Below are 12,500 nucleotides of genomic sequence, written 5' to 3'. Positions count from 1 at the left end.
GAGAGAAAGCCATGGGACGTGAAGAAAAAGGCTCAAGACACACGTTGATTAAAGAAGGCTTAAGCTAACAATTGAAACAATTTGCATAGTTAATTGAACAATCAGTCGGGGATTAATTAATGCATCGTATACGTTCTAAAATCATTTCACAAATAGGGAAGTGTTCGCGAGCCTCAGTTTGTTTGGCCAGTCCGACTCAGGTGGGAAGTGATACTTCTGATCCTTCTGGAAACGGTCAATGTGACGCTCCATCACAGTGATTCCAATCTACGAATATCACAGGGAAGATATGGACGCTTTTTCTTTTTGCTGGAGATGTTTTTCGCAGACCTTTATTTTCTCCAGTTTGTGCTTTTGATGATTGTATGAAGAGTTTTGAGAGCACGACCTGTTTTTCTAAGGTATGTAAAAAAACTGTAAAAGTCTGTCCACACCACCTAAACTCAGCTCCAAATCATTTATTAACGCAACAAGGTTTTTGATGCGTTTTATTCTTAGTGAGGAAACATTTCTGAGATGCCGTCTCGTTTCCTGGCGATTCGTATCTGTGTGTTTGCTCTCACTGTTGTTCTGCACCAAGACTGTGCATAGGGGGAATAGTGATGTCTATCATGGTATGGATCTGCTTGGCTACACCGAGTTTACATGGGTAACAGATGTAGTTCTGGGGCATCGGCCTCTAAACATAACAAGTGCAGTGCAGATACAGATCACGCTAAGTAGAGGAATAATCTACTTTGGGTAAACATCTCTGGATTCAAGACTTTGAAATTGAGAAAGTGTAACATTTCATGAAGAAAAAAGAAGCAAAAAAAAAAGCAGATATTTTATACTTAATTCTTTCTTTTCAATACTAAAGATTTATTTGAATAAAACAGCAAATCATTAGCATTTACAACTCAACATATGTAAAATTGGAAAAAGGATCACAAGATCACAATCATGGTATTGTTGTTTATCGATGTATATTATGACCATCATAAATAATGTTTCTGATTATGACATTCATCAATTGCATGGGAAAATGTTCTTATTTTCCACACCAGTTAAAAAATAATAATAATAAATAATAAGTCAGTAAGATAAATAAATAAATAAAATAATGAAGACAATATAATACATTTTAATAAAGACAATACATGTATATATATATATATATATATATATATATATATATATATATATATATATATATATATATATATATATATATATATATATATATATACATTATAAACTTTAAATCAGAATGAGGTTATGAGTTTTATGATTTTAAAATGTTATTTTAAAAGAACTTTCATTAGTTCAAAGTATGTGAGTGATAACGTCAGTCATGTCATACAGGACGTCCTGCTGATGGTGGTTTTTTATGGAATCTAATTCAATTCTTTGGCATCTGGCTGGATCCTGGTCCAAGCGTTTGATTTCAGAAGGAGATTCTCTGAAAGCATTTGAACTCTTTGTACACCCCAGCAATGCTCATTTGAACATGTTCTGTCTGTCATCTGAATGATGATACCTCCAACGACTGATTGGAACAAACTCTCTGAAAAGCACCAGCTTAATACAACGTGAGTCCTTCTGCCGGTTCACGAGCAGCTGCTCGTTCGTGAGATTTGGCTATGAGCATAATCAACGCCAATGATTTGTTATATAAGGCTGCCTGCTCCACTCCGTTTGTGACAACTTCACACAGCAGAGATTGAAGACCAGCTGCTAGAAATTCAGCACAGTTAAGTTTGATGAACTTAGCAGTGTCAGTAGAGGTACTAAGGGGCCCAAAAAAGGAGAACATATCTGTAAATGCTGTCAGCCCTGAGCTGCACTGTGACAGAAATAAAGAGGGAATGTGTCAACATGAAGTAAGATGCCAAAAACATCTTACTAAAGGGGGAATGAATTGCCAAATATATGAATACCATTATGATGGTAAATGTAGTCCATTGAATCAAAAGATGTCTCAATACGTGCTATGTTTATTCAGATAGCTGAGTTCCCCTGTTTATGGAGCCAGCAGTGCCTACAAGTACCAAGATGCATTGAGTTCGAGCTACTGGTGCCAAGCCAACACATAGTGTAGCTGAGTTGCTTCTATAAGGAGGCTGTCCCAACCAGCATGGACCCAGACAGCACCACGGCGTTACTCTACACTTTCATGCATAGTTACACACACACTCTCGGGGTTGCTGGTGGCGACAGCATCCAATAAACAGCCCTTGCTGAAATTCACTGCAGCAGAATGATTCTGTTTCTGTTGCCATTGGATTTAAATTTGATCAAAGACATCACGAGTTGGAGTTTGTACTTGGCAGCTAAACGTCTGGAAGGTCCAATTGCTGCTGCAGCCTCCGCCTCTGTCCACTGCTCCAATGGATATGGCTGAATATCCATTGTGTGTGTGACATATATTAGCTATCATATATGTATTAGCAAGGTACACGCTATGGTTCAGGTTGTGCATGAGTTCATAGCAGTGCAAATACAGGTAGAAGCGTTATACTTTTTCTTTATTTCCCCCTAACCCTTCTTAATCCACGAAAGCAACAGAACTGCACTCTTCATATAATATGTCTGCCTCTGATGACTGCACTGAGTGTTTCTCTAAATGTCTGACTGTCTGTTGATGTTCACAGGGGAACCTGAGTGAACTGGGGAAACTGCTGATGCAGGGATCCTTTAATGTGTGGACTGACCACAAGAAAGGCCACAGCAAGGTACAACAACACACTCCAGTCGTGTTACTGTCCCTACGTCACCAGAAGTACTTCATATAAACCATGCCTGCCTTTCTAACATTAGTCAAACAGAACACATCTACAGAAGTTTGAGCTGCTTTTAGTTTTGTGTTACCATTCTATGGAGGGTTGGATGGCTGGTTGGATGGCTGGCTGGCTGGATGGATTGATTGACGGCTGGCTGGATTGATGGATGGATGGCAGGATTGATGGAGGGATGGATAGATGGATGGCTGGATGGATGGATAGATGGAGGGATGAATGGATGGCTGGATGGGTGGATGGATGGCAGGATTGATGGAGGGATGGATAGATGGATGGCTGGATGGCTGGCTGGCTGGATGGATTGATTGACGGCTGGCTGGATTGATGGATGGATGGCAGGATTGATGGAGGGATGGATAGATGGATGGCTGGATGGATGGATAGATGGAGGGATGAATGGATGGCTGGATGGGTGGATGGATGGCAGGATTGATGGAGGGATGGATAGATGGATGGCTGGATGGATGGATAGATGGAGGGATGAATGGATGGCTGGATGGGTGGATGGATGGCAGGATTGATGGAGGGATGGATAGATGGATGGCTGGATGGATGGCTGGATGGGTAGATGGATGGCTGGCTGGATGGATGGATGGATAGATGGGTGGATGGATGGATGGGAGGATTAAACTCAAAGCATGTTTAGAGAAGTGCTAATACATTTTCCTAGTTTATGGAAAAAAGTAAAATGAGCGTGGGGCTTCTGAAAAGTCCTCAACAGAGCAGCAAGGTTGGGAATTGATTAGTTGAAATACGTGATGTGATTTGTAGTAAATGGAATTAAACATTCCTTGAAAACCATCGGCATAGCTGTCATTTATATTCATCAGAGTTATCAAATGTAAAACACTTGTCTGCACAACGGAGACTGCAGTAATTGTTACTGACAAAACACGTTATAAAACATGTATTCTCTTCATATTGGGTTTATGAGAAATACAGCGTTAGCCCTGAGAAACCTAATTGTTAGCAATACCAGTATTATGTACCAGTTCTCTGTGGTTTGCAACCGATCTTCTGGTTTCAGGTGAAGGACTTGGCCAGGTTCAAGCCCATGCAGAGGCACCTGTTCCTGTATGACAAGATGATGCTGTTCTGTAAGAAACGAGAGGAGACCTCAGACGGACACGACAAGACCCCGTCCTACAGCTTCAAACATTCGCTCAAGGTCAGTCACAGATGATTATTCCCCCAGCTGTGCCCTTTGTGTGGTTGATGACACTCCTCGGTGTGTGGTAAAGTGATAAATACCTCAGTGCAGTCTGAATGTCTTAAACCGCATTTATTGAATTTCAGCTAAAAACTCAAATTCCTAAATGTTCATTTATTTGGGTGTCCGAGACAAAAATGTTGGAAGTTGAACTTCACTGAGTTGCTGTAGATATGGTGTAGTGTACACAGAATGTACATAAGAAGTGGACAAAGTCAACGTGACGGCACCCATTGGCTCGTGGACTACAGCTTTGAAGCTTTGACCTGTCAATCACAGTACCCCCGCAGAAAAAGAATACCCTGCTTTATGGTCTAATTGAGTCTAAATGCACCATAATGTACTATATGAACATCATGCTGTATTGAAGAAGACTTGACACTAGAGATTGAGACCATAAACTCATGTTTACAAACTTTATTGAGGGAATAAATCAAGAGTGGAACCAGAGGAGTCACCCCCTGGTGGTCAGTAGAGAGAATGCAGGCTTAAGGCACTACTTCATTGGAACATTTTAAAAAAAAGGAAAAAAACAAAGCACATCCTTAATGTATTGTAATAATGGGGGGAGGGGGCATAACTATATCAAAACATTTGTTTACAAACTCTCAGACAAGTCGCAGTATCTCCCAGTCCCATTCATCCAGGCCACTACCCAAACACATGCATTTTCTCCAAAATCTTGCTGTTGAAAACATAACTGCAACGACTGTCTCATGCACCTACTTGTGCAAGCATGAGATGATAGGAAGGAGTGTTTTAAATACTAAGGTTCTAGCAAAGATGCACGTCTTTGGGACGGAGTGCGCATGAGTGACTGATATACAAATGGTCATTTCAAGGCTGAAGTATACCTCTAACAAGCAGTGATTGAGTGTACTCAGCAATAACTATACGACTTCTTACCTTGTTCCAACTCTCTCACACACACACACTGACTTTTTAGTCCAACAGGAAACAGGAAGTTGGGGTGAGAGATGGTGAGGCACAACATTTCAAAGAGAAAAGATTGTAAAACAAGTGTTGATCTTGAGATAAAACATGATGGTCTTTTGATGACTGTTGTAAACAGGATGAGTAACCCTATAGGTTGTGTTCAAGGGAAGACAGCAGCTCACGGAAATGTCCCCGAGCCTTTTTAACAAGACATTTCAGTGAAAGTACAAAAACAATTTAATTTGCTGTAGTATTATGTGCAAATTCATATGATACGAGTTATCATCTTGATAGTTCTGGAAACCTCAAAGCTGCGCATGGATACATTCTTTGCCTCTGAAGTAGGTGTGTGAGAATCTAGGACATTGATACAGAATCTACAAAGAAACGGAGGGTCCCGTCGCCCCTCTCATTCTTTGTTTGTGTTAAATTTGTGTGAAAAGAAATAAATGTTGACCTCATTCCAAGATAAATCTAGCCCATATATACATATATATATATATATATATTTTTTTTTTTTTCTTTCTTTTAAACAGTGTATTTATTGATATCCAAATGGTCCAACTATAAAATATGAAGAAGCATTTGATGTACCGTACCGACACAACCTAAACGTATTACGGAAGTACAGGAAATGTCACAAGCTACATTTGAGTTAAAATCTCACTGACTGTTCATCTCACGGCATGTAAATAAATGCTGTTCTTTACCAGCAGTGGATTGGAAACACTTCCCCACGTAAAGCCGGAGGGAACTGAGCTGTACAGCACCTCGAGTTCCCTTCCAAACAAGGAAGTCCAGTACGAAAGAAATTCAATCACGTTTGTTTTTTGGGTCAGCAAAACACCTCAGTGTGTTCCTGCCTGCTGTGTTGTCATGACCGGTAGCAGGGCCGCTCTCAGGAAGTCTGAGGACTCCATGTGCCCCATCAGAGCAGGGTCACGCTGGTTAGATTTGGCCCATTCTGCGTCCGTGGATCCAGCTTCTGTCTGGAGGTGTGTTCAGGTTCAACCGTAGGTGTCGCCGCCGATGCATTCGAGTGCCAAATCTCTTGATCACCATGCTTTCATGAGAAGGCTAGCCAGGTTGGACTGTACATGGACATGGACATGGACTGTCTCGTAGGTCCTCTGGTGCTGGTGCTTGAAGTGAAGTAGTGGGGGAACTGCTTTTAGCTTCCACACTACACTGATTTTTAAAATCAACTACTATCAACGTTTATTCTATTTTGTAACTTTTTTCTATTGTGTTTTTGTTTTTAATGCAATACCATGAGCAGCAATTTATGTTTATGTGTAAAATGTCATTATTATGATTATTTCACAGCGTATTTAGCAGTAGCGTATCAATATAAAACATGTAGTGGCACTGAGCCCAGATGCATGTCAGTGTGTGTGTTCATGGTGATGAAGGAACATGTCATGCAGTGCAACACTGGACGATGATACATCACGCTTTGACACATAAAGACTTGTACAGAGATACATTCACTTTTTAAACATGAAAGTGAATGTATGTTTAGTCTTCTATGTGCTCTTTTCTTCATTGTGGGGGTTTCCAGGCAGCAGCATGCAGGTTATTCTTCCTCCGCTCACGTTCACTGTCTGCTTGTTGCTGATGACACAGCTGTGCTGCCTCTCTCAGTGTCTCCGTCCCTCTGTCTGTCCAGATGAGCTCTGTGGGCATCACGGAGAACGTCAAAGGCGACATCAAGAAGTTTGAGGTGTGGTACAACGGCAGAGAGGAGGTGTACATCATCCAGGTATGAGTTTCACACGGAAGAAAAACACAGCAAATATGAGATAAAAGTCGAGAAATGAATCGAGATTTGTGAGAGAGGACTTAGTTTGAAATACTTTCGTACCACATTACTCACCCCACACCCCTCCGACTGTCGTAGTCAAGACTAGCTCCACCTCCACCAGCTACAACGGCAACATGCTGCTCACACTTCAATGCATCAATATCGCAAATCTAATGATGCGATATATAATAATACATCAGTCAGAGGGGGACATCTACTGAGAAAAATATGAATACATCTGGTGATGTACATGAACACAAACATTAAAGTGTGAGTGTTTTCAATAAAATTGTCATAAAACTGAAAACGATACACTTTAATGTTATTCAAAAGATCTTATTAATATTTCAATTTGTTGTAGATTTTTCTTGGGAGGCATTTAGGGACATTTACCACAGTCCTCCTCTTGGGGGCAGTGTTGTGCCGCACAGCTCTCCCACTTAACAGAAAAACAGCATTGGTGTGAAGAGGCTCTGTGTGTACATGTTGCTTGAATGTGTGCGTGTGTGTGTGTGTGTGTGTGTGTGTGTGTGTGTGTGTGCATTCTTCCCCAGGCTCCTTCCATGGATGTGAAAAATATGTGGGTGTCAGAGATTCGTAAAGTTCTTACGGGCCAGCTAGAGGCGTGCAGAGGTACACACACACACACACACACACACACACACACACACACACACACACACATACTTTCAAGCAACATGTACACAAAGATGGACTTGAAAACATCTCTTTCTTTATGTATTTATTACCCCGTTCATAACAATGTACTTCAGTTCATGCATCTGTTTGCCTTCGTGTAATTCTTTTCACCCTTTTCCATCCAAATGAGTGCATTTCTGCAGGCTCTTCCAAAGCGGGGTCAAGAGGTGACCTTTCCCATTGTTAGCAGACGAGTGTTCCTTTGGTTTTCTTTCTGGTGTATCACGTGATGTTTGACATCAGGAACAGGCTGGGAAACAGGATTAGTAAACAGTGGTTCCTCTTTTAAGGATCTGGATCTCGTTCCGTCTCTTTTTCAAACCAGAGTTGGTGATTGTTGGAACTGTAAAGACTAACAAATAGGGTTGAGATGAGCCTTATTTGGTTTCTGCTAACTCGTGTTTCTGTCAATGGAGTCTGGTCAGCTGTTTCTGAGGTTGGTGACCAAGTCCCAGTTTTATTTTCTTTCTGTTGAGTTTGAATCAAGTGTGTTTTACTACGATCAGCGTGGTAAAACACACTTTGTTACTGTTCCATGTCAACGGAGCTCTGTGGCTTTGCGGAGAGCTTTTTAAAATCTCATGTTTTGTTTGTTAATAACTTATAATAACATTTCAAATACCTGTTGATTTTTATCATTACATATACACTTCAAAGTGTGTCACATAGCATAGCACCAGCAAAGGGGCGGAGATTAGCGTGTCATGTTCCCACCACTGCCAATCAAACGACTCCGTGGTGTTGGTGGAAAAAGGGCTGTACGTGCAGAAATGCATATTTCTAATCACACGTGCAACGACTCACTGCTGCTCTACACATCTGCACAACCCAGGCATTTCTCAAACTGCACAACTTTTATGAACTGATGTTGGTAAAACTTTTTTAAAATTGTTATTTACATCCTGTTTGATTTTCTATTCCACTTCCACAAGCTGAGGCTCGATCATTATTTCCTGCTGCAGCGACTTGATTTCATTTATTTCTGTTGTCAGGCAGCAGCAGCATCTATGAGCACGTCCTCTCTCCAATCTGTTGATAGGCCTGTCCTCTTTCTAATACTGTCTGTGAACATACGCACATAATTACAGTCTATTGAGCAGTTGTCACAAAGACACACATGACTCACACTATTTAGCCTGCTACAGCAATACCGAGTGTCTTTATTTTGACAGTTAAAAAACACTTGAGTCAAAAGAGTGTGACTTCCATGAAACTATATATATTTTCTCGTCACTCTGATTCAAAACATCATTCAGCCTACGGTAGGTTTTTCCTCTCCTTTGTGGCTCTTCACAGCGTGATTACATAATATAAAGACAGAGAAAACCGGCACTAGATGGGTCCAACAAACACAGGACTTTGAACCAGGAGACCAGTGTTCGTGTCCCAAAGTGTTACGAGTTATTCGGAACGTTAGAAATAGAACATGTTGCTATATAGCGAATACAGTAGCCAACCATGTAGCTTAGAAATGTCATTTTAAAAAAATACATTTTCCAATTTTATTGTGGGAAGAAGCGTAATCGCCGCCTAAGTTAGTTCAAATTGGTTCATAATGACATGAATCTGAGTGGATATTGTATCGCAACACTGGATATCTTCACACAACACAAATGAAATACATTGTCATTGAGCATTTTCACCGAAGCCTTCCGTACCGACACTTTGACACTTGCCAGAAATGTAAATTTCTCCTCATTATGTCGAAGAGAAAGCATAACCAACGCTCGAATATACGCTGCTGACAAAAGTGTCTCCCGTTTCAAATGAGTTGTAGATGAACGTCATTTGGAGCAGACGGGGTTTCGAGGAGCAGAGCCTACTGGGAGTACAGTGTTGACAAAGTACTCCAGCTATAATATCTATAATATCTATAACAAAGCATTAGCAAACCTAAAACTCTTCCTCTGCAAGTTAAAAGGTCTCCAAAAGTATAGGATGACAAAGAAAAACATTTCCAACATATCTGCAGTTAAAACTCAATATCTATAGTCCACCAGCTGGTCTATAAAGGGTTGTGTAAAGTGTAGGTTCCAAGGCAGCAGATGGATTTCTGTGACAAACTCTCAAGCACGGTGACCTCATCCGGTCAGCTTATTGAGATCAGTGCTTATTTTAAAGGACAGAAAAGGAAAGAATTTAATGATGACACAGATTTACCCCAAAAATAGTCAAATGAAAGCAGCAAGAATATCCTCACTTATAGTCCCCAGTATAGATCGAGCCTAAAAAAATGCAGTATACATATACAGATATATACAGTATTTACTATATACTATCAATTATCAATAGATCAATCAAGAATTGTTATGTATAGTCCTAGCCTGAGTGTAAGGATAACACACACACACACACACACACACACACACACCTGTCTCTGCGTATCTGTGTCCTCTGGCCTCTCTCTCTCTCTCCCTGTGTGTTCCTTCCTCACTCGGCCCTCGCTGTACCAGAAAGCATCACTCGTCCACAGTTCCACTCTGTGGACCTGACTGACAGGAGAACCCCCCGCTGTGAGCCGCACACTCTACCTGTCTGACAACCCGCCTGTGTGTGTGTGTGTGTGTGTGTGTGTGTGTGTGAGCAGACTGACTAATAACGCAGCAGCCCTGTCATGAAGCCTGGAGAGCCGAGGCTGAAGGAGGCTCTGACGGTCCACTGCAGCCAGCGAGCGCTGTGTGTGATTTACACCTCTGACTCCATGTGAGGAGGGCGGAGGAAAGACAGAGAGGGAGAATGAAATTGGTGTGGGAAAAGGAGAGGGAGGAGATTGAAAGTGATGGGGGAGAGAAGAGGGGGGGGCGGAATGATGGGTCAAGAGAGACAAAGAGACAGCCAGAGAGAGGAGAGATGTTCTGGGCGGAGATGGAGGCTGAGAGGCAGCACAGAGGGAAAGAAAGAGGCTTGTGAGAGGAGGGAGGGAGGAGAGGAGGGAAGGAGGGAGGAGAGGAGGGAGGGAGGGAGGAAGGGAGGAGAGGAGGGAGGGAGGGAGGAAGGGAGGAAGAGGAGCGGCGGCCCTAAGAGAGAAGCAGAGAAGCATGACTGTGCTGAGAAGGAGAGAAAAGAGGAAGAGATGGATCATAATGGGAGGTGATATACTGTCCAGATGGAATCCTCACTGAAAACTAAATAAACACAGGACCTTCACCCAGGAGGCCGCTGCTCATGTGAAGACATCAACGACAGACTCATTTCGCCACACTTTAGTTATGTAACTTACATACTTAGTGATGGGGCATCATGTTTGAATATTGGGGGGGCGCGAGCAAACCATTTTTTCATTCCCAAAGCTCGGACCCATAAAATATCAAATTCTGACGATTGAAGATTTTCGGCATTGAAGGCGAGTGTTGCACTACTGAAACCAATCTCTCCAAATCATTTGTAAAGATCTTTAGAACAAAAAAGATATACTTCAGGTCCAGCACTTACTTGGTCCACTAGAGAGAGCTGTGGGTGCAGCCGGAGGCGGCCGCGTTGCCGTGTATATGGATGCAGTGCGAGGGAGGTGGGAAGCTGAAGAATGAACTGCATGATGAGTACATGTTTGTCATATTGACAAGACCCAGCCTGTCGGTAACTACTACTTACCGCTGCTCCCTGCTTTGGTTCTCCTCTCGTTGGCTGCACGCGCCACAATGCGACCAGCCTTTATGAATAAAACATGGTCAGATCCATGATGAGAAAATACATCCTTTTTGCTGAATACAATATTTGGAGCATGTGGAATGGCTCCAAGCTGAGTCTGCATTTGTGCGACAGCTTCATTGGTCACTTGGAATGGGAGGCGACAGGCGGGGTTCACAGAGCTTGGTATCTCACTTATATGAGCTATGCATTTGGCCGTGGCCTCACGTCTGCACTTATTGTCCTCGATCCTTCTCTGCAGGCCTCTTGTCACACAGCTCAGTCCTGTGGCACGCCGGATCTGTTATGTTGCATTCATGAAGCCTCTTGTTTAGGTACGGGTGGATATGCGAAGCTGACTTCAGCCATCTGATGTTTCTTTGTGCCTTTACAGAAGCCTCTATGTGATTTCTATCAGGCAAATAACAACAGCTGACGGTGTTGACGCAGCATTTTGGGCGCATTTTGGGCGATGTTTTGCATCAAGATTACTCAGAACTGTTGGAATGAAAGGAGAGGTGTGTGTATATATATATATATATATATATCCATCCATCCATCCATTTTCAATACCGCTTATCCTCATTAGGGTCGCGGGGGCGCTGGAGCCTATCCCAGCTGACATAGGGCGAAGGCAGGGGACACCCTGGACAGGCCGCCAGTCCATCGAGGGCAATATATATATATATATATATATATATATATATATATATATATATATATATATATATATATATATATATATATATTGCAGGCAAGAAACTTCTCGTCTGCCGTCTCGCTTTCTCACCATAGCCTGTATATAAGAAGTGGACGTATGATGTCACCCATTGGTTGGTGGACTGCGGTTTGAAGCCTTGAGTTTAGCATTTTGGCCGCCCCCATCTTTTTTTGTTCTCTTCTATCCAGTGAACAAAAGTGACCACATTTGGACTGCAGAGGAGTACCGCTGTGGTAGACACCCCGTATATGGCTCCACCAATCACAGTAGCCCCGCCCTAAATCATACCCTGCTTTATGGTCTTTTTGACTCTAAATGGACCATCAAAATGAATTGAAGATTTAAATCAAAGTTCTTCATTGACTTGCAAAGAATGCAGATTCAAAACACGTCAGCATTGGCTTCACTTCACGGTGGATCTTGAACCTTCGGCGAGACCATTGAGCAACACCTCCACCTCTACTTTAGCAGTCCCATTCCGTGTTGTTCACACATGAACTGTTGTTGGCGTGAAGAGTACTGATGGGAACGCCTCCTCAAGGACAACTTGTAACTGCCTGCTGCACAGTGCAATCCCTCCAGCACCGACCCCTTGTTGTAACTCTAGAAGTGTGTTGTCCTGTAACCTCTTGTGGTTTTGTTGGAGGACGACTGATCACTCTCAGTAGGAGTTGATCTTTTGGGACCCACATTCTGTCTCCCTCATCATTACCACGCAGTTTG

General features: G+C 42.3%; 1 protein-coding gene across 1 annotated transcript in view; it reads left to right on the top strand.

Moving 5' to 3' along the window:
* Nucleotides 1-12,500, top strand: part of mcf2l2 (MCF.2 cell line derived transforming sequence-like 2) — a 108,141-nt gene that overhangs the window by 69,998 nt on the left and 25,643 nt on the right. The window contains exons 22-25 of the mRNA XM_034530085.1: nt 2,634-2,714; nt 3,808-3,948; nt 6,596-6,688; nt 7,285-7,363. Coding sequence (XP_034385976.1) covers nt 2,634-2,714; nt 3,808-3,948; nt 6,596-6,688; nt 7,285-7,363 — 394 coding nt within the window. The remainder of the gene's footprint in view (nt 1-2,633; nt 2,715-3,807; nt 3,949-6,595; nt 6,689-7,284; nt 7,364-12,500) is intronic.

The sequence above is a fragment of the Cyclopterus lumpus genome, chromosome 4, assembly GCF_009769545.1.
Source record: "Cyclopterus lumpus isolate fCycLum1 chromosome 4, fCycLum1.pri, whole genome shotgun sequence".
NCBI lineage: Eukaryota > Metazoa > Chordata > Actinopteri > Perciformes > Cyclopteridae > Cyclopterus > Cyclopterus lumpus.
The sequence above is the reverse complement of the archived record's forward strand: the minus strand, read 5'-3'. Positions and strand labels throughout refer to the sequence as shown.